The sequence below is a fragment of the Pongo pygmaeus genome, chromosome 1, assembly GCF_028885625.2.
Source record: "Pongo pygmaeus isolate AG05252 chromosome 1, NHGRI_mPonPyg2-v2.0_pri, whole genome shotgun sequence".
NCBI lineage: Eukaryota > Metazoa > Chordata > Mammalia > Primates > Hominidae > Pongo > Pongo pygmaeus.
The window spans coordinates 176,166,722-176,186,935 of record NC_072373.2 but is presented as its reverse complement, the minus strand read 5'-3'; the positions used below and the strand labels follow the sequence as shown (position 1 = coordinate 176,186,935).

Sequence of the window (20,214 nt, the reverse complement as noted above, 5' to 3'; positions counted from 1 at the left end):
CTCCAGAAGGCCCCACCAGCAGGCAGTCTCGGGGCAGCGTCAAGGCTGCACACTTCTGCTAAAAAAATAACTGAGGTGGAAAGCCCATAACACGGCCACCAGCTTAGCTGGCAGGCTGCAGCCCGGCTCCGTAGCTCGCAACTTGTTAGGTAAGAGTCCCCAGGCCGTGGGGACGAGAGCAGCAGGCGGGGGGCGAGGCTTACATTGTCGTTCTGAAAGGAGTGGAGGAAGTTCCCTCCTAGCTCGCCGTCATCTCGAGGGGTGCCTGGAGGATTGCTAATGCCACTTATGTTGTTAGGAGAATTCTGTGGAAAGAGGAAAGGAGGTGAGAACCTGTGTCCCCAACAACCTGCCCACACAGATGAGGCGCCGCCAGGGAGACCGAGTGCACACTCACTTTTGGAAGTCCGTCTATGTCGCCTGACCCTGGAAAGAAAAAATAATCCAATTGTTTCTTGCTTGCTCTTCCACGGAGGGGTCTCCCCTTGTCCTGGGCTCCTTGGGCCTCTAAGCCCTTCCATCCCAGTCCCACACTGTGCGGAGGGCTTTCTGTGCGGCATCCCTCTCAGGATTGTCCTGTGTGCCCAGCCAAGGCTGGCCAGGGCTGTGTACCAAGCCCAGCTGAACCAGGAGCTAAGGCACAGAGCTGGCTGCCCAGGCAGGGTGGGGCATGGCGAGGGCAGGGGCCACTCACCTAATGATCCATTCATGTGGTGTGGCTCCATGCCACCCATGCCGCCCATCGGTCCGTCCGAGCCGGGACCCATCGGGAACTGGGGAAGAAGCACAGGGCATGGCAGCTCAGTGGGCCCAGGCCCTCTGCACCCCTCACAGGCAGGGGGCTACAGCCGCGCCAGAGTCCTGGCCCTGGGGAACCCCTGCTCCGGCAGGCTCTGTTCACACTCGGACATGTCCTGCCTGGCAGCTGGGCCAGGGTCCTCACCTTGGCCCTCCAAGCTGCAGGGCAGAGGTGCTCATTCCAATGACCCAGGTGAGGGAGAGGGACTGGCCCGCTGCCACCCAACTCCACACAGAGGCAGCTCTGAAACTGAGCCTCTCGGATCCCACCACAGGGCCCTCTCCATCCCCCGTGTGGAGGGTGTGGTTCCCCAAACAGAGGCACATGTGGACAGCTCTCTGACCATGTCAGGCCAGGGACCAAAACATCTGTGCTTCTCATCCCCACTTCACAGGTGAGGAAACAGAAGCACTGAGAGGGAACACTTTGCTTGAGGTCCCAGAGGCTGGAGGTGGAGGAGCTGGGACTGGAACCTGGCAGCAGTCATGCTGGCCCTCTCCAAGCTAACGAAAGGAAGAAGTTAGAAATGAAGATGTTTCCTGGGGCTGGGCGGTGAGAAGAGGTGAGGTTTGATGAGTGGTGGGGAAGAGGGAGCTAGGGCACTGGCCCAGGAGGCACTGCATGGCACCCTGGGACTGTGGGGTGGTGGCGGGAGGTCACTGATGAGGCTCCCGTGCAGAACTGTTGGTGTGGCAGATGGGGGCTCGGAGATAAGAGTCGATTCTACCCACCCACAAGCCTATCTGGAACTATCAAACCCTTCTCGGAAAGGAAGAACAGAAAAGGTCACATCCCACAGCCACGAGTCACAGGGCTGGGGAGGGGTGGCTGAGCCCAGCCTGGAGCACCAAGGCCCTGTGATGCAGACTGGATCTGCATTGAGTGGGAAGGGAGTGGAGGTGGTGGAATGGAGGGCTGTTTGGCACCTGGCCGGTACTGGGTGCCACAGACGCAGAGCTGAGTCACACCTGAGCCCCAGCCCAGAGGAGCAGCTCACGGATACCCAACTACCCCACAGGAGGAAAGAGATGCTGACTTCCAAAGACAGCTGCAAAGTACAGCTGTGGCTTCAGAGCAAGGCAGAGATATCAGAACCGGCTGCCTGGAGGAGGAGGAGAGCATCAACAAAATTGAGGGGTAAAATCTGGGCAGGCAGAGCCCATCGCGGAAATCACTCTAAGGCAGGGGTCCCACATGAGCAGAAGGCTACCAAGTGGGTGGCAGCATGGCGTGCCGGAGCACAGAAAGGGGTGTAAGGGGTAAGGCTGTGACCAGGCTGCAGGGGCACAGCTAGGGTATGAGCTGCTTCCCCGTGCCCACCCAGACTGGGGGAGGGGTGGCGCATCCTTGCCTCTCCAGTGGACCCCCCAACAAAGCAGCTCACAGGCTTTTGGGCACATTTTGCCATCTAGCAACAAATTTCGTGCTTATTAACCTAAGTGATAAGAGGATGAAAGTAACCAGCTTTCTGGGGAGCCAACCCAGGACACAGCCATGCCAGACCCCCGAAATCCCCAAACATGATAATACAGAATTATGTACATGTATGTCATTACCTTAACATGAATATGTTGTTACTTTAACATCAATGTATTAAGAAACAAGTATTTCTTCAAAATGACATATTATTGTATACTTTCTGTATATTAAGTTTTATTGAGATATAATTCACAGAGCATATAACTGACCCATTTAAGTACAATTCAGTGGTTTTCAGTATATTTACACTGAATATACTGTGTGCAACCATCACCACAACCAATTTTGAACGTTTCCATAACCTCAGAAAGAAATCCTGTACCCGACTGCAGTCATTTCTGTCCCCCTCCAACCCCCCGGCCCCAGGCAAACACTAATCTACTTTCTGTCTCCACGGATTTGCCTATCCTGGACATGTCATATACACAGAATCATGTGAGCTTTTGTGGCTGGTTTCTTTCACTTAGCATGTTTTCAAGGTTCATCAGTGTTGTCACATGAACCAGTACTTTATTCCTTCCTATGGTCAAAAAGTAGTCCACCGTATAGATATACCACATTTCATTTATCCATTCATCAGCAGAGGGAACGTTCAGGTTGTTTTCACGGTTTGGCTATTACGACTAATGACACTGACGTACAAGCCGCCGTGTGGACATACGTTTTCATTTCTCTTGGGCAGATACCTAGGAGGAGAACTGCTGGGTCATAGGGTAACCCAATTACCATATCACAGCAGACATCACTAGGCTGTCTGATCTTTCGAGGAAACGTCAAACTGTTTAACAAAGCAGCTGTGTCATTTTACATTCCCACGAGCAGTGTCTGAGAGTTCCAATGCTTCCACACCCTCGCCAACACCAGTCATTATCTTTTTTACTACAGCCGTCCTAGTGGGTGTGAAGTGCTATCTCACTGTGGTTTTGATTTGAATTTCCTAATGACTAACGATGCTGAGCATCTTCTCATGTGCTTACTGGCTATTTGTAATTTTTGGAGAAATGTCCATTTAGATCCTTGTCCCATTTTTTAAATTGGGTTATTATTGAGTTTTTTTCTAAGAGCTCTTTATGTATTTTGAATTCAAGTCCCTTATCAGATACATGATTTGTGAATATTTTCTCCATTGTGTGGTTTGTCTTTTTACTTCCTTGACGGTGTCCTTTGAAGCACGAATCTTAATCTCCGATGAAGTCCAGTTTGTCTACTTTTTTCTTTTGCTACTTGTGCTTTTGGTCTTGCATCTAAGAAGGCTTTGCTTAACTCAGGTCATGAAGATTTACTCCTGTGTTTACTTCAAGTGTTTTGTAGTTTCAGCTCTAACATTTAGATCTATGGTCTACTTTGTTTTATTTTTTATTATTTTTTAATTTATTTTTGAGACAGGTTCTCACTCTGTTGGCCAGGCTGGAGTGCAGTGGCGTGATCTTGGCTCACTGCAACCTCTGCCTCCTGGGTTCAAGCGATTCTCATGCATCAGCCTCCCAGGTAGCTGGGACTACAGGTGCGTGCCACCACACCTGGCTAATTTTGTATTTTTAGTAGAGACAGGGTTTCACCACGTTGGCCAAGCTGGTCTCGAACTCCTGACCTCAATATGATCCACCTGTTTCGGCCTCCCAAAGTGCCAGGATTATAGGTGTGAGCCAGCGTGCCTGGCCCCCTATGATCTACTTTAACTTTTGTGTACTGCTGTAAAGACACAGTTCAATCTCATTTGTCCACATGTGGATATTCAGTTGTCTCAGCATCATTTATTCTGTATTATTTACTTTTCCATTAGATTAACGCTATTATGTAAACAACAATAGGAACTGTTAACAGCGGCAATTAGTAGCAATTAGGAGGTGGACTAGTTAAATGATTGATATGTATGAGGAAAAAAATATTAATATTTTTATAACATTTCTGTCCTCTGATAGAGAAATAACTTTTTACTCGAATACTTAAATTTGATAGGCTGTATTACTTAATTATTTTTTAGAGATGAGGTCTTGCTCTGTCACCCAAGCTAGAGTGCGCTCAAGTGATCCACCTGCCTCAGCCTCCTGAATAGCTGGGACTACAGGCTCGAGCCACTGCACCTGGCTTATTATTTATGTTTTTAAAAAATAAAACATAGGCCAGGCGTGGTGGCTCACACCTGTAATCCCTTTGGGAGGCTGAGGCAGGAGGATCGCCTGAGCCCAGGAGTGCAAGAACATCCTGGGCAACATAGTGAGACCTCATCTCTGCAACAACAAAGAAAATTAGCCAGGTGTGGTGGCACGTGCCTGTAGTCCCAGCTACTCAGGAGGCTGTGGTGGGAGGAATCCCTTGAGCCCCAGATGCTGACGCTGCAGTGAGCCATGACTGTGACACTGCCCTCTAGACTGGGTGACAAACACCCTATCTCTAAATAAACATACAAACATAAACACAGTAGGATTAATGAAACAAACATTACTAATATTTAAATAAAAAATAACAATGTTTCTTTCTGCCCTAGGACACATTAGAACATTCTGCTCTGCTTCCTTTCCCACTGGTCTCTGAATTGCCTGAAGCCTTTATAGCCTTTAGGACATCCTTTTTAAAAAAGAAAAAAAAAAAGAGGTGGAGTCTGGCTCTGTCATCCAGGTTGGAGTGCAGTGGCATGATCATGGCTCACTGCAGCCTTAAGTTCCTAGGCTCAAACAATCCTCCCACTTCAGCCTCCCAAGTAGCTGACTACAGGCATACACCACTGCACCCAGCTTAGAACATCTTTCTTTTAAATGCACTGGTAAAACGGAATATAGTCAAACTTAAAACCCATTTGACTTGTCACTCTGTTTACTCAAAGCCCATGTTACACTGACTCCTGGTGTCAACCAAATACGGTAACACCAAACTAAATATCCTTTCCACACAACCCTTACACACAAAGTACTTCGGCTTTTACTTATAAGCATGGGTTTTGGGACTTGTAGGAATTCATGTCCATCTCTCCAAAGATGTCCATCCATTTTTGTCCAGGGGCTGGCTTTGGTGGACCAGCTGCTTGTCAATCAGGCCTTTGCATCTGTTTCATCAGATGGGCTATCCCTGTCTAAGATGTCCAGCTTTTTTTTTTTTTTTTGAGACAGAATCTCACTCTGCTGCCCAGGCTGGAGTGCAATGGCACGATCTCTGCTCATTGCAACCTCCACCTCCCAGGTTCAAGCGATTCTCCTGACTCAGCCTCCTGAGTAGCTGGGACTACAGGCGTGTGCCACCATGCCCGGCTAATTTTTTTTTTTGAGATGGAGTCTCACTCTGTCACCCAGGCTGGAGCGCAGCGTTGCAATCTCAGCTCACTGCAACCTCCGCCTCCCGCGTTCAAGCAATTCTCCTGCCTCAGCCTCCTGAGGAGCTGGGATTACAGGCACCAGCCACCACGCCTGGCTAATTTTCGTATTTTTAGTAGAGACGGGGTTTCACCATGTTGGTCAAGCTGGAACTCCTGACCTCAAGTGATCCTCTCACCTCGGCCTCCCAAAGCGCTCAGATTACAGGCGTGAGCCACCGTGCCCGCCCAGATGTCCATCATTTTTTTAACACTCCAAAGCACAATGGATGTTATAAATTAAAATTATTAAAAAAAATGATTTTAAAGCACAGAGGTAATCTGAAGTTGCAAAATCCAAGTTGGATTCCAAATATGTTACAGTTTTAATGAAGAAATTGAGAAAGTCCTGTTTAACTTGACTGCCTTTTCTGGTGACATTTTTTGAGTTCTCAAGCATTAAATGGTGTATGAGGTTTTGTGGCCGCCTCTCCGTGATACCCAACAAACCAAGTGTGGCTGGCTAGCCCCATCTAGGCTCCTCGGGGCTCCTTAAGGAGCATCAGAGAGTACTGGCAAAACAGTATATACATTTCTATTTTATTTTTTATGTATTTTTTTTTTTTTTTGAAACGGAGTCTCATTCTGTCACCCAGGCTGTAGTGCAGTGGTGTGATCTTGGCTCACTGCAACCTCCGCCTCCCAGGCTCAAGTGATTCTCCTGCTTCAGCCTCCCGAGTGGCTGGGACTACAGACATGCACCACCACACCTAGGTAATGTTTGTATTTTTTAGTAGACATGGTGTTTTACTATGTTGGCCAGGCTGGTCTTGAACTCCTGACGGACCCCAAGTGATCTGATCACCTTGGCCTCCTAAAGTGCTGGGATTACAGGTGTGAGCCACTGCACCCAGCCTATGTATTTTTTATTTTTATTTTTTTGTTGCTGAGATGGTGAGGATGTCTTGCTCTGTTACCCAGGTTGGTCTTGAATTTGTGGATTTAAGTGATCCTCCCACCTTGGCCTCCCAAAGTGCTTGGGTTACAGGCGTAAGCCAACGTGCCTGGCCTGTATTTTATTGTAATTCCTTTTTCCATTCTCATCTCAATGCATTTCCAAATTAGAGAAGGACATCCTTCTTGTCTCACACTTTAAAAAATAGCAGTTTTCACGGCAAGCCAACATTTGAACATCTTTTCTATGGCCAGCAATGATAGTCATCTTGTGGAAACGTGTCTGAGGCATTCTCCTGTCTGTAAAGTCAAAGATCTCATTAAGTGCTTTGGCATGTTTTGAGGAAACTGAAAGGTGACCCAAAACTTTCATTATGAAAGCTGGTATCACAGGTAAGCAAATTACACCCCTTTGTGACAGTGTCGGGTACGAGGTGTGAACATTTAGCAGGTAAGATGTTTTCATTTTCATTGGTAAGAAGCTTATGGACTAAATGAAATTTGCTCAAATTAACTGTGTACTGTCTGCCAAATATGTAGATAAATGAGCAAAGTCTAGGTTGTATTTGGACAAGAGAACAACAATCTCTTACGTCTTCAGTGGCTTCACTAAAATCTTCACAGAAATCGAGAAGACGGTTTGAAACTCCAGTTTTCAAATCAACATACCTAAGAGCCAGCCAAAACCTGTTGCCATGACTTGAGGCAGCCCTTGACGCACTTGGAAGCACGAATACTGGAAGGATCAGACAGGGTCAGCACTACCGTGAAGGGGCAATGCATCTGTTACCAAAGCCCCTCTTCCCTTTGGTTCACACACAGGACTTTTAGTCTGTAACCTCTGAATCAGGAAATGTAACCTTCTTGGTTTGTGGTGCAATCAAGGGAACAAGATGATAATGGCATCCATTCAAGGAGTATGCCCAAGCTAATTCTGCGACCGCTGTTTTTGACTGAGAACTGCTGTCTTTGGAGGTCAAAAAAACCTTGATTTAGAAAGATATGCCTCAGACTTGAGAGACTCAATGTCCAATGTGCCTCCACCTCCCCTTCTCCACATGCCCAATCCCAAATTCTTTTCTGCACACTGCACAGTACATTCTGTTTGGGTTCTTTCCTCTCTAATCCAGTTGTGTGTGTCCTTGCATCTGTCATTAAAGTAACACGGTCATTTAACCTTCTTTCCCAGTGATGCCTGGGTCACGCTGGTGCTGTCATTGTCACCATTCTCATTTTCATCATCTGAACTCTTAGGAAATACGGTCACAACATTCACGATGTCAAGACTGAAACCAGCACCGTCTAGACAAAAAGCTCAACACTGAATCTGCAGCAGACTCCTAGGCGGGTGCTACTAACGTGCATGACTGCAGCGCGTGGAGTTGCAGCCTGAATGATGTAATCCATGGTGAATCACAAGTCCTGATGCCAGCATCCACGTCAGGAAACATGGCGACAGTGACCACTCGAGGCAGATCGTCCACGCCATTTCCATCCAATGCTACAAACAGTGCTGTCATCCCTCTGTGTGGGTTTTATACTTTCCACCCAACCTTCTGCATCACTGACAAAACCCAGGGCTTTTTGTGTCCTGGGATTCCTCAGGATGTGGGGCTTTTAGTGTTAAAAGCCAGATGGTTGGTCACACCAGTGAGGACCCTGGCAAAGGAGGCAGGCCAGAAACCATCCCTCAGAGGGCTGCTGGGAGAGAAAATATAGGCAATATCCAGCACGGGGCAGCCCGCGCTTGGGGTTTAACACGTGGGATGATCCGGGTGTCACCTCAGGAACGGAGCCAACAAAACCAGAGTGCCCCAAAAGGCCCCACCCCCTCAACCAGGCCAAAGCCTTGCACTTTAGGGCCCCAGGCCCACTCTCTGGCTCTACAGTCTGTAGACCTCCTTTTCAGACCCTGAGCTCCTGGAGGGGCAAGGCTGAACAGGTTCACCTGAGGCCTGCATGGAGGAGGAAGGGAAAGAACTAGAATGGAAGGGTTGCCTGTGGAGGGGAAGCAGATCAGGCCCTGACCTTGGGCAACGCCCGCTGGGTGAGGAGACAGGCTGTAGCTGACTAACCAAGTCCCATCCAGTGGGTGCAGGGGACACGGGAGGAAGTGGGGCAAGCAGGAATCAGAAATGGGGAAATGTGAGCTGCAACATCACCCAAGGGCTGCAACTCTGAGACGCAAAGAAGCTGCCAGGTATTGGGAGTTCCAGAGCTCCTGGCAGCAGCACAGGCAGGCGGGTCCCCCAGCGAGCCGTGTCCCCTTGCTGCTGGCTCCACCCTCAGCTCCACAGCCCCAGAAACAGGCCCAGGAGGAGAGGGATTGCCCGGGCCAGCACAGCCAGTCAGCTGGGCAGAGACCAGGCCAGACCCCACCTGCAGCCTGGCGCTTCCCCCACCAGCACAGCAGGAGGTGGCAAGTCCCAGCAGCACAGCGGGCGCCCTGGCTCTAACCAGAGGGTGAGCATCGTCCCACCCCTTCCTCTCCCACCCCCTGCCGCCTATGAAATGGGAACTGAGTTGCCCAAGAGTTAATCACTTTTCTGACGGTTTATTTTATTCATCTTTGGTAACAAATGGCTGAAATCAATTAAACTTGCTTTCCCCTCAGCTGATGAAGTTAATTATGATTTGTTATGGTGTCTGATATGTAAATTATTAGAAAGCAGACTTACGTTGGACCGGCTGCCTCCAGGTGGCACCGGATTAATCATTGTGTAGATGTTGTCACTGGAATTTGTTGAATCTGTAGAACAGTGAAAACCCACAAGTCGGGGTGATTAATTCGTTTCTTAATTAAAACAAACTCATGGCACTTGAACTTATTCTTTTGTATTTTATCACCTAAAATTTCCTCTAAGTACCACCATTTTCTGGCTAATTTGTATTTAATGAAGATTCACAAAGTTTTTAATCACAGAAAATTCAACTGTGAAAACCACTCAACCCCAGCAGTGTGGACACAGCACAGGGGGATTACGGGTTCAAATTCTTGTCTCCCCACCCCACACCAAATCTGGTCCCCAGACACTGCCTGGGACAACATGGGGGCAGCAGAACCACCACCTGTACTCTCCTTCCACCACCCTACAAAGTGGTTTTAATCAAATCAGGGAAAGGGAAACGTGGCAAATTACCCAGAGGCCACCCTGCCAGGCTGATGGGGCAGGAGGGAGAGGCAGGGATGGGGCTGGAAACGCATTCACATATGGAGTGGGTGCATGTGGCCCAGTCGGAATGTAGGTCATGCAGCTCATCAAAATGCAGCAGCAGAAAGAGAGAGCCGGAGTGGGAGCCCAGGATCCCGGCTGCGGCCAGCTCCACCCCTGCAGCTGAGCAGCTTCCCTGCTATGGGGAGCCGAGGAGGGGGCGGGGGAGAGTCCCCTCCATCTCCCCAATTAGCCAAAAAAGTCTCCAGCTAAAACGTTTCTATCAGGAGCAGGCACCGTAATTCTTGGGCAGGAATCCAGCTACCTCTCACTTTTTATTTTTGGGGTGGGTAAGGATCGTATGTTGAATTCCTTCTAGCTGGCTGGTATGCTATTCTTAGCTGGGAAAGAAACATAATTGTGATGGTGTGTGTGTGTGTGTGTGTGTGTGTGTGTGTGTGTGTGTGTGTGTGTGTGTGTGTGTGTGTGTGTGTGTGTGTGTGTGTGTGTGTGTGTTGGGAAAGAAACATAATTGTGATGCTGTGTGTGTGTGTGTGTGTGTGTGTGCGCGCGCGCGCGCGCGCACATGCCCATGTATGTGCACACATGCCCTCTTTTGTTTAAAGAAACAGGGAGGGCTGGGCGCGGTGGCTCACGCCTGTAATCCCAGCACTTTGGGAGGCTGAGGCAGGTGGATCACCTGAGGTCAGGAGTTCAAGGCCAGCCTGGGTACATGGTGAAACCCCATCTCTACTAAAAATACAAAAATTAGCTGGGCACGGTGGTGCGTGCCTGTAATCCCAGCTACTCGGGAGGCTGAGACAGGAGAATCGCTTGAGCCTGGGAGGTAGAGATTGCAGTGAGCCGAGATTATGCCATTGCACTCCAGGCTGGGTGACAGAGCGAGATTCTGCCTCAAAAAAGAAAAAAAAAAGTGGGGGTGGGGGGAGGGGGTGGGGGAGAGAAGGGAGCTCCTATATAGAGGACCAGAAGCCAGGAGCTATGGAAACTCCAAAGGTAGCATGCCTCAGAATCCTGGTCCCAGGATGCCAGAACCCCAAGGCCCCTTTTTGAGTCATCTGGGGAAATGCCTATCCTGAACAGGGTTCTTCCCAACAAAAGGGATTCAAGGGCAACGAGAATCCCTGTTCCTAGACTGCTCTGCTCAGCCCTGTCCTTTATGGAGCAGCATCAGAGGAGTAGGTTAGTGTCATCAAGGGACCCCTGCCCCCTAAATGCCCAGTGGAAGATGTGCTGCTCAGGAAGGAGTGGGGTAAGCTCTGGCTCTGCAACAGTGCCCCTCCAGGTCTCTCTGGCAACATGCCCCACCCCCACCACCAGACCCCCCACTTTCCCCTCAAGTGCTCTTACCTGCGGGACTGGGCATAATGGGTGTTCCTGGAGGGCCGCCACCACCAGGGGGTCCCTGAAGATGAGATAAAATTGACATCAGACGCCCACAGTGGTAACGAACGTGGGGAGGGGCCGGCATCCTCCACCCTGGTCAGCAGCAACTGCTCGCCCCGGGCCCAGCCACTATTCATCTTGCTACACCCCCAGCGCTCACTCAGAGCCAAAGTACTCAAGCTTCAGAAGGGGACTTGGATGTCCCCCGTCCCTTTCTTCAGACCAAGCAGCCCCTGTGGGTGTGTGTGCCTGCATTATGTGCTCACAGGCATGCCCACTGGAGAGGCCTGTGGTGGATGCCAAGCAGCCCACTGGTCAGCTTCCCAGAAGGCAGTTCTACCCCCAGGTCTGGTATGGGGATTTCTGGGCCACCCTGGGTCTGTACAGATGACTGAATATTGACAGCAAGTTCTAGCAGTTTGGAACCTCTGCTCAGTGAAAGGGAAAGAAACGGGGACCCCAGAGCAGTTCTCTTGCACACTCAGTCCCACGTGGCTAGACATGCAAGGCCCCAAACCCACACACTTACCACATAGGTACCAGGTGATGAGGAGGAGTATGGAATCTAAAAACAAGATGTCGGGGAGCCCCGCGTCAGAGTCACTGAGTGCCCTCAGCTGCCAAACCTCCCTGAGGACACGACCCACTCTTCACAGGAAAGGCATCGCCACCCAGTGAGCTGGCCACCCGCTTGGTTCCCCTGGGAGGGCTGGGACGTGGCTGAAGCCCAGTTCTCTCTGCTACATTGAACTGACCCTGAGACCCTGGTCTCTTACTCCCCAGTCCTGGGAGGCAGCCACAGACACAGGGAGGACATAGGAGGCCCTCCGGTTTGAGAGGGCAGGAAACAGCTTTACCCCACATTCGTCTGGCCTTCACCCCACTGTCTGTGCTGAGCCCCTTACCCGCACCTTCCAGCCCTGCTGGGGAGGAGATGGGTAGGGGTCTCCACTCTGAACAGTGCTCTCTGAGCCCAGGTTCTCAGCTTACTCCCCAGAGGAGTGGGCTGGCTGGGCAGGCAGGGCAGGGGTGGAGCCCTTGATGACCGCTGCACGTTACTCCCAGGCCTCCACCTCCACACGGCCTTCTCCTTAGAAGCATCAGTAGAGTCCTGCTGCATCTCCCACTTCCTGTGACACCTACACCCAGGGACAGTAGCTCCCCTGCACCCAGAACTGCTCCCCTGACAAACACCACCCCACCCGACCCAGGTACTCACTGAGTTAGCACTGTTAGGATTGGGCCAGGGTCTGCCAGCTCCCGGGCCCCTGAGAGAGGGAGAAAGAGATGTGGACAATGAAAAAGGCGCTGTAAACTCCAAGCGGTGGAGGCAGCAGGGGCAGAAGGAAAGGGCTGAAATCACAACAGGAAGTCCTTCCTACAGCCCTGTGGTTTAGAGCCTTCTGGCTCGGGGCAGTAATGGGTAACTTCATGGGTGGAAATCTATGAACTGCTTTAAATTATAGGTAAACTTTACAAAATATATAAAATTTGATAAAAAAAATATGTAAAATTCCCTCTGCATGTGCATCTTCCTAGGAAGTCCACATTCTCACAACAGGGTTAAAAATCACAAACGCACTAGAGACCAGTGGCTACACTGTCCAGGGGTTCAACTCTTGACCCTGCCACTGAAAGCTGTGTGAGCCTGGGCAAGTTACTTAACCTCTCTGTGTCTTGGTGATCTCATCTGTAAGGGGGTTATAATAAGAAGTGCGTCAGGCCGGGCACGGTGGCTCACACCTGTAATCCTAGCACTTTGGGAGGCTGAGGCAGGCAGATCATTTGAGGTCAGGAGTTCGAGACCACCCTGGCCAACATGGTGAAACCCCGTCTCTACTAAAAATACAAAAATTGGCCAGGCATGTTGGCGGGAGCCTGTAACACCAGCTACTCAGTAGGCTGAGGCAGGAGAATCGCTTGAACCCGGGAGGCGGAGATTGCAGTGAGCCGAGATTGTGCCATTGTACTCCAGCCTGGACAATAGAACGAGACTCTGTCTCAAAAAAAAAAAAATAAAAAATAAAAATAATCACGTCATAGGGTAATCATGAAGATGAGGTGAACTGATGCACGCAGCATGCCTGAACCGTGCCCAGCACACAGAGGCACTCTATGAGGCTGAGCTCTCATCACCAGGATCATAAATATCCTCATATTACTGATGAGGAGACTGAGGTCCAGAGAGGTACCAGCAATGACCCCTTATCATGAGTCTCCCAGGGTGCCGGCAGATGGTGGGGGAAGACCTGGACTCTGAACCACGGGCCAGGTCGTTTTTGCCTTACATGTTAATCCCGGGCATGGCGGGGCCGAGGGAGTTGGGTGGTGGTCTCATGCCGCTGCCGTAATTCTGCAACGATAACCAAGGGTCAGTCTATGAGAAGAAGGAAACCGGAGACAGGAGGAGGGAGGAGAAACAAACAGACAAAACATAGTGAGAGGGTTAGTCTGTGAAAAGGATCGATGAGAAAAAATAATACATTCTTTCAAAAACGGTGGGGCGGGTGGGAACCAAGTCACAGGGACCACAATGACAAGCCAGCACAGAGGGACAGTCACAACATTCAGTGCGCATTTTCAGGAGCTTTCAAGATGAAGTTCTCAAAAACACATGGCTATCCAGCAAGCCGCTGCCCTCTGGGCTCCCACGATGTCATCCTGTACCTTCCCCCTGGGATCAGGCGAGTAAGAGGGGATGGACTTGGTCTTGGAACCCACTGAGAGGCTCTGGGGTGAGGAAGCATGGAGGCGAGGGGAGAGTGTCAATGTGGATGGGAGCAGGCACTCCTGAGAAGCCTGCCCAAGGCTGGTGCAGGCCCAGGCCTGGCATGTACAGACACGCCAACCTGCCCCAGGTCCGGGTGGTAGTCCTACCCCACCCATGTGTCAGCATCAGAGGCCCTCCACAGACATGATGCTGGGAAGCCGGAGAAAACTCCATTTCTGCACTCAGAGGGATCATCATTATGTGTGTGTGAATTTTTTTGTTTTGTTTTGTTTTTTGAGATAGCGTCTCGCTCTGTTGCCTAGGCTACAGTGCAGTAGTGCAATCATAACTCACTGCAGCCTTGACCTCCTGGGCTCAAGCAATCCCCCCACCTGAGCCTCTCATGTAGTTGGGACTACAGTCATGCACCACCATGCCCAACTAATTTTTGATTATTATTATTATTATTATTATTTTTTTTTTTTCTGGAGATGAAGTCTCACTCTTGTTGCCCAGGCAGGAATGCAGTGGAACGATCTCGGCTCACTGCAACCTCCACCTCCCAGGTTCAAGCGATTCTCATTACTCAGCCTCCCAAGTAGCTGGGATTATAGGCGCCCACGACCATGCCGAGCTGATATTTGTATTTTTAGTAGAGACGGGGTCTCACCATGTTGGCCAGGCTGGTCTCGAACTCCTGACCTCAGGATCCACCCACCTCGGCCTCCCAAAGTGCTGGGGTTACAGGTGTGAGCCACCGCACCCAGCCTGCCCAGCTAATTTTTAAATTTTTTTGTAGAGATGGGGTCTCACTTCATTGCCCAGGCTGGTCTCAAACTCCTGGGCTCAAGTGATCCTCCCGCTTCAGCCTCCCAAAGTATCGAGATTACAGGTGTGAGCCACTGTGCCCAGCCAATGTTTGAGAGAAAAGTCTACACAGAACTCACGAAGTCCCAGCAGTCCAGATTCAGCTCAGGAGGGCCCACTGAGGCACAACAGGGTGGGTCACAGGCACCAGGCCTCTTATCACACGCATATCTCTTACTATATAACCAGGCCAGTGTTGCCCCTGACCCTCTCTCCAAGTGTCATTTTCCCTGCAGTCATGCATGCCTTGCTTCCCTGCTTCCTGCTTGGTGGGCTCCTACTTGTCCTCCAATACTCAGCTCCAAGAGCAGCTCCTCTAGGAAGCCCTCCTGACCCCACCCCTTGGGGCTGACTGCTCCATCCCTGTTACTCCCACAATGCCTTCTAACCTCCCTCCCCCGCCACCATGCCACACTGGGTTCTGATCATGGCCACGTGTCTGTCCATCTCCCATCTCTCCTAGTGGACTCCAAGTGCCCTTTGAAGGTGGGGCTGTGTCTTGATGATCACATCCCCCCCCACCCCATGCACCCAGTGGCACAGACTGGCACTCACTACGCCGACACTGAAGCAATCAATGAAAGACCGAAGAAGGGAATGCATGGAGACCAAAGGGAGCCTGGCTGCAGCTTAAGCTCTGCTCTTGTAGGAGAACTTGAAGTAGGTTGCTGGAATTTTGATGGCAAAGGAATGGCCAGCATTCACTGCCCTTTACTGAGTGCATGACACACTTTATGTACAGTCTCTTGTTTGATCTGTGTGAAAACTCCAGGAGGCTGGGATTGTTCCCACTTTACAGAAAAGGAGACTGAAGGTCTGAGGGAGAAAGTTTTGCCTCAAGTTGCAGTGAGCAAATGGACAGCTAGGATTTAAACCTGGATCTGCCAGCCCCCAGATTCTGTATGCTTAGCCAAGCAACTGGCGGGAGGCGGATGGGAAGGGGGACAGAATGGGAAGACGGAGACCTGGAGCCTGACACACACAGAGCCAATATTGAGCTGATGGTGGGTTCTGCATCCAGGGATCATCTCCCAAATCTCACCACCCTGGGGCCACCTGCTCCGCTTGCTCAGCCACAGAGAGGCTTGGAGTCTGGAAGGATGTCCACACAGGATGCAGATGATCTCAGGAGCAACACCAGGCTGGCTGACGAAGAGCCAGACCCGGAGCCAGAGAAGGCAGGCCCCGCCTCACCCTGCAGCTGCTCAGGGCACAGGCTTCAAGCAAACAGTGGCAGCCTTGGGGGAATGTGCTGGGGCCAAGCCCACTCTACCACGGGGTGAAGAGCAGAACTTGAGACCTGAGGTCAGAACACAGGAAGGCTGGCCTTGGCTTGGCTGCCTGCTGGTGACTTTGGGCAAATTACCAAATGACAATAGTGCTTATATTGCATGCCCACATGTACCACAGACTGTGTGTGCACTGCCTACAATAAATCGTCACAATTACCCCTTTCCTCCACCCACTTTATAGACCAGAAAACTGAGGTAGAGAGGAAGAATGACCCCACTGTGCAGCTGTGCGTGGCTGAGCTGGGGTGAAGCCCTGCAGCATGGCTCTGGCTTTAGAGCCACAATCCCCTCTGCTGTGCTCCTCTGTCTATAAAATGGGGACAAAGAGCCCCATGTGTTTCCAACCTTGCAGGTCTCCAGTGGATCAAATGAAACAATGGTTCTGAAGTGCCCCGTAAGCCCTAGGAGGTGTGCACTGATTTGGGATGTCAGCAGCAGAACAAACACCAAAGCCCTTAATGCTACCGCAGCATCGCAGAAGCTTGGGTCTCAAAGGGCCCTTTCTAATCCCCTCTACAAATCTCAGCCTCATCTCCCCACCTGCTGCTCCAGGACAAGCAGCTTGCCACCTCCCCAGGCCTATTCTCCACTGTGTGTACAGCTCAGCTGACTGGAGAGGTCTTCCAGATGGAGTTCTTTTCCAGGACTGCAGCCACCTCTCCCATCCAAGAGAAAGGCCTGCACCTCAGAACAAGAGCAGAAGCCTGTTATGTCTCAGCACAGAGTGGGGTGAGAGGAGATGATAAGTAGGCGCTCACTCCATAGAGCCCTCTTGACATGCAGTACGCACCGCTGAGCTGGGAGGCTCCAAGTGCACTATCCTCCCGCTCCTGACCCTGCCTGGCCTTCAGGAGCCTCTCCAAGAGCCGGCATGGCAGCTTCCTAGAGGGAGCTTCTCCACCAGTCCTGCCGCCTATAGAGGCACAGACCCTGGAGGGCCACTTGCACCTCATCATTTCATAGATGACAACTTGGAGGACCAGAAAGCCAGAGACGTGCCCAAGGCCACACAGATGTCAGGAGCGAGTAGCAGGCTGAAATCTGGTTTGCAGGGAAGTTTTCTCACATAGGGCAGGAACGCCCAGAAGTTCAGACTCAGTAGAAACGGGTTCCCTCTTTAGCCACCTCCTGCCTGCCTGCAGCACCACGTGGCTGGAGATGATGATGGTGAAGCTGTACAAGGGTCGGTTACCAACCAGGTATCCCTCTGCCATTGGCACTGCTCTGCAGGGGCTGGGGCAGCTGGGCAGAGGGCAGGAGCCTCCAGTGCAGCCGTGGGGCTGACCACATTCACAGGGGCCAGTCTTTCTAACCCCTCACCCTAGTTGACACTTGGGTGCCCCAGACCCTGGGCAGAGGGCCTAATCCATACTCAGGAACAGTGCAGGCGCCCTGACCACTGTCTCAGCTTCGCACTCCGCCAGGTCCTCAGTGAGAAGGGACCAAGCAGCTGGCTGGGGCTGGAGCTTGGAGGTGGTGGCTGCTGCTCCCTCCTGCCACATCCTCAGAAGGGCTTTCTAGGTGCCCACTGTTGAAACCTGGATCTGCCAGCCCCCAGAGTCTGCATTCTTAGTCAAGCATCTTGTGGAGGCAGGTGGGACGGGAGACCACACAGTGCTGTATTTCCCTTAGGGGATAGCTCTCCTAGTCTTTAGGTAGGACTCACCTACCAGAGTGGACTTGACGCTGTCCAAGCCATTTTCTGGGCAGCAGGGGCCTGGCCATCTGATGCAGGACACCCCCCAGGGGCCACTAGAGAAAAGTTCCTCAAGGGGCCCTTTTCCTTCCTCACCAGCTCGGGTTGCTCAGGACCAGGATTAATGACCCATCCATCTCTTTTGGGGGCCTCTGCTCAGTGGCACTGAGCTTGGACTGGCCCTGGATCAGCCCCAGGAGATGGGGGTGGCACAGGATCATCCCAGGGGCTGTGGATTCTCCTTCATCTGAACTCTCAAATGCAGACAAACCAGGATGATGACCTGATTCTGCTCTGTCCTGGCTCCAGCCCCAACCTGAATACCAGAAACACCAATATGTCGGTGGCTCTGGGAATTGGCACCCTGGGGTCTGGGAGCCACCGCACTTCTGATGGGGGCTGGCATTCTCTCTACTAAGTCCAACCAGGAACCCCTCAGTTTTAGCTTCGTCCTATTAAAATTTGCTTTTGAAACACTAGGATAAGAGGTTACTACCTGATACTGACATACATAAAACTTTTTAGAAAGAAGAGTTCTAAGTGGAAGTACTATCTCCTTTCTGGCACGGGCACTTTACGAAACCAGAGTAAAATCTGTCTGAAGCACTGATGACAAAGGACAGGGTGATGCCTGCACTGCTGGTTCCTGTGAGACATTTAGGCTGACATGTGACACAGACTCACAAAATGCAATGTCACTCCATTCGGTTTTGAAATAAAGTAGCCCTATGACCATACTGTACCTATTCTTTGTTCAGAAAGTTCTGGAGTGGTCACTGGCTAAAAGCAATCTAATCCCTGGCTGCGAATCACATGCCAATGGTCTCCCACCTTTGAGCCTGGTCTCAGCACAGCACTGTGTGTGTTGTGGTGCTTACTTTAGGCTGAAGGGGCTGGCCGCCCTTCCTGACAGCCCGGGCTGTGGCAGTAGGCAGGGCTCCCTCCCACAAGCTCAGGGCCTGCGGGAAGGAGAAGGGATCCACAGGACACCATGTGGGGACTTCAAGTAACATTTCACAGCTGCTATTTCGCCCACCCTCCAGTAGCCCCATGAGGCCATCACTTGCTGCCCATTTTGCAGATGACAGACTGGAGGCCCAGCCAGGCTGAGCTGCTGTCAGGACTGTGCTTTCCAGAACCAAGTTCTGAGCTTGTTCCTGTCCTGTCCACAGGGCATCATGCTCAGGGGAGAGAGAGAAATGGCCTGGGGAACAGGGACAGTCTGCCCTCTCCCTACTCTCCACCTCAGAGTCCAAAACCGCCAGGCTCTGCCGGGCCCAAGATGAGCCGTAGGTGACCACAGACCCTGTAATCCATCCTGCACCATCAACCTTGTCCGGGCCCAGTGCTACATCAATGCCAGGCTTTCCTGACCCCAGTGATGGGCCAGTGCAGACACCCTGGGTTGCTTCAAAGGATGTTTGGCTCTGGGATTTAATACTCACCCTACCCAGAGGAGTATAGGAAACATGGGTGAAGCACTTTAGGGTCTCCACATTGATAAAGTAAAATAAAGAGCAGGAGATATGCTTCCAGAGTTCCTGAGGTTGGCAAGGGTGTGTAACGTAAATAAAGATGGGTGAGCCTCTCCCGCTCCTGCTGGAGACACTCCTAGGGTCTAATGTGAGCTCTACCCCTTGTACACTGCTTGGGCGAGGCCAGGAGAGTCTCACTGCAGGGCCTCAGCCTCTGGGACCCTCACTTCTTTAAAGTGTGCCAAAGAGTGTGCTGGACTACGGGTCAAGGGCAGACATGATTAGACATCCACCACGCCCAGAGGAAGTTCTGAACTGCCAGCACACCCTGCTGCTCTCAAATAGCCTGACAACTGTTCCCAGCCTTTAGAATCTCAGTGTTACGATGGTCCTAACAAACTGTTAATGACTTTGCCAGAAAAAAAAAAAAAAAAAAAAGAAGAAATTAAAAGCAATCACCAAACCCAAGCAACTACAGGCCTTAACATTGGTTTTAAGTCCCTAAAGTTGGAAAACACAAATAGCTTCCTTAGGGGGAGCACCCTGTGGCCAGCATCACATTGAGAACTTGACCTGGCCAGGCACAGTGGCTCACGCCTATAATCCCAGCACTTTGGGAGGCTGAGGTTGGGGGATCACTTGAGCCCAGGAGTTCGAGACCAGTCTGGGCAACATGGCAAGACCCTGTCTCTACTAAAAATACAAAAATTAGCCAGGCGTGGTGGTGGGAGCCTGTAGTCCCAGCTACTTGGGAGACTGAGGATGTGGTGAGCAGAGATGATGCCACTGCACTCCAGCCTGGGTGACAGAGTAAACCCTGCCTCAAAAAAAATAAAGAATAAAAAATAATAAAACTTTATTTTTTAAAAATTAAAAAAATTTTTAAATAAAAAATATTTTAATTTTTAAAAAATAAAAATAAAAAAATCTGATTCCTGCTAAAAGAAAAAAAAAAAGGAACTGGACACTGGACCCTGCTCCTTCCAGCAGCCCTCCAGGTCAGGCACAGTTCTTATTCCCATTTTACAGATGCAGCTGCTGAGCCTCTGAGGATCCATGGGCTGGGCGGCGGCATTCAATTTTCCCTCCTCAGATTC

At 50.9% G+C, this 20,214-nt stretch overlaps 1 protein-coding gene and 1 long non-coding RNA gene across 5 annotated transcripts in view; one reads left to right on the top strand and one right to left on the bottom strand.

Annotated features, from left to right (window-relative positions):
* Positions 1-20,214, bottom strand: part of SSBP3 (single stranded DNA binding protein 3) — a 178,290-nt gene that overhangs the window by 2,620 nt on the left and 155,456 nt on the right. For all 4 annotated transcript variants that reach the window (XM_054486850.2, XM_054486879.2, XM_063655470.1 and 1 more), the window contains 8 exons: positions 13,366-13,430; positions 12,297-12,345; positions 11,607-11,642; positions 11,042-11,096; positions 9,197-9,267; positions 695-773; positions 398-426; positions 204-305 (listed from right to left, as the gene is read on the bottom strand). In XM_054486850.2, coding sequence (XP_054342825.1) covers positions 204-305; positions 398-426; positions 695-773; positions 9,197-9,267; positions 11,042-11,096; positions 11,607-11,642; positions 12,297-12,345; positions 13,366-13,430 — 486 coding nt within the window. The remainder of the gene's footprint in view (positions 1-203; positions 306-397; positions 427-694; positions 774-9,196; positions 9,268-11,041; positions 11,097-11,606; positions 11,643-12,296; positions 12,346-13,365; positions 13,431-20,214) is intronic.
* Positions 1,194-9,342, top strand: LOC134738640 (uncharacterized). Its single transcript, XR_010124525.1, has 3 exons — positions 1,194-1,361; positions 1,818-3,766; positions 4,564-9,342. It is a non-coding gene; the product is annotated as an uncharacterized LOC134738640 (long non-coding RNA).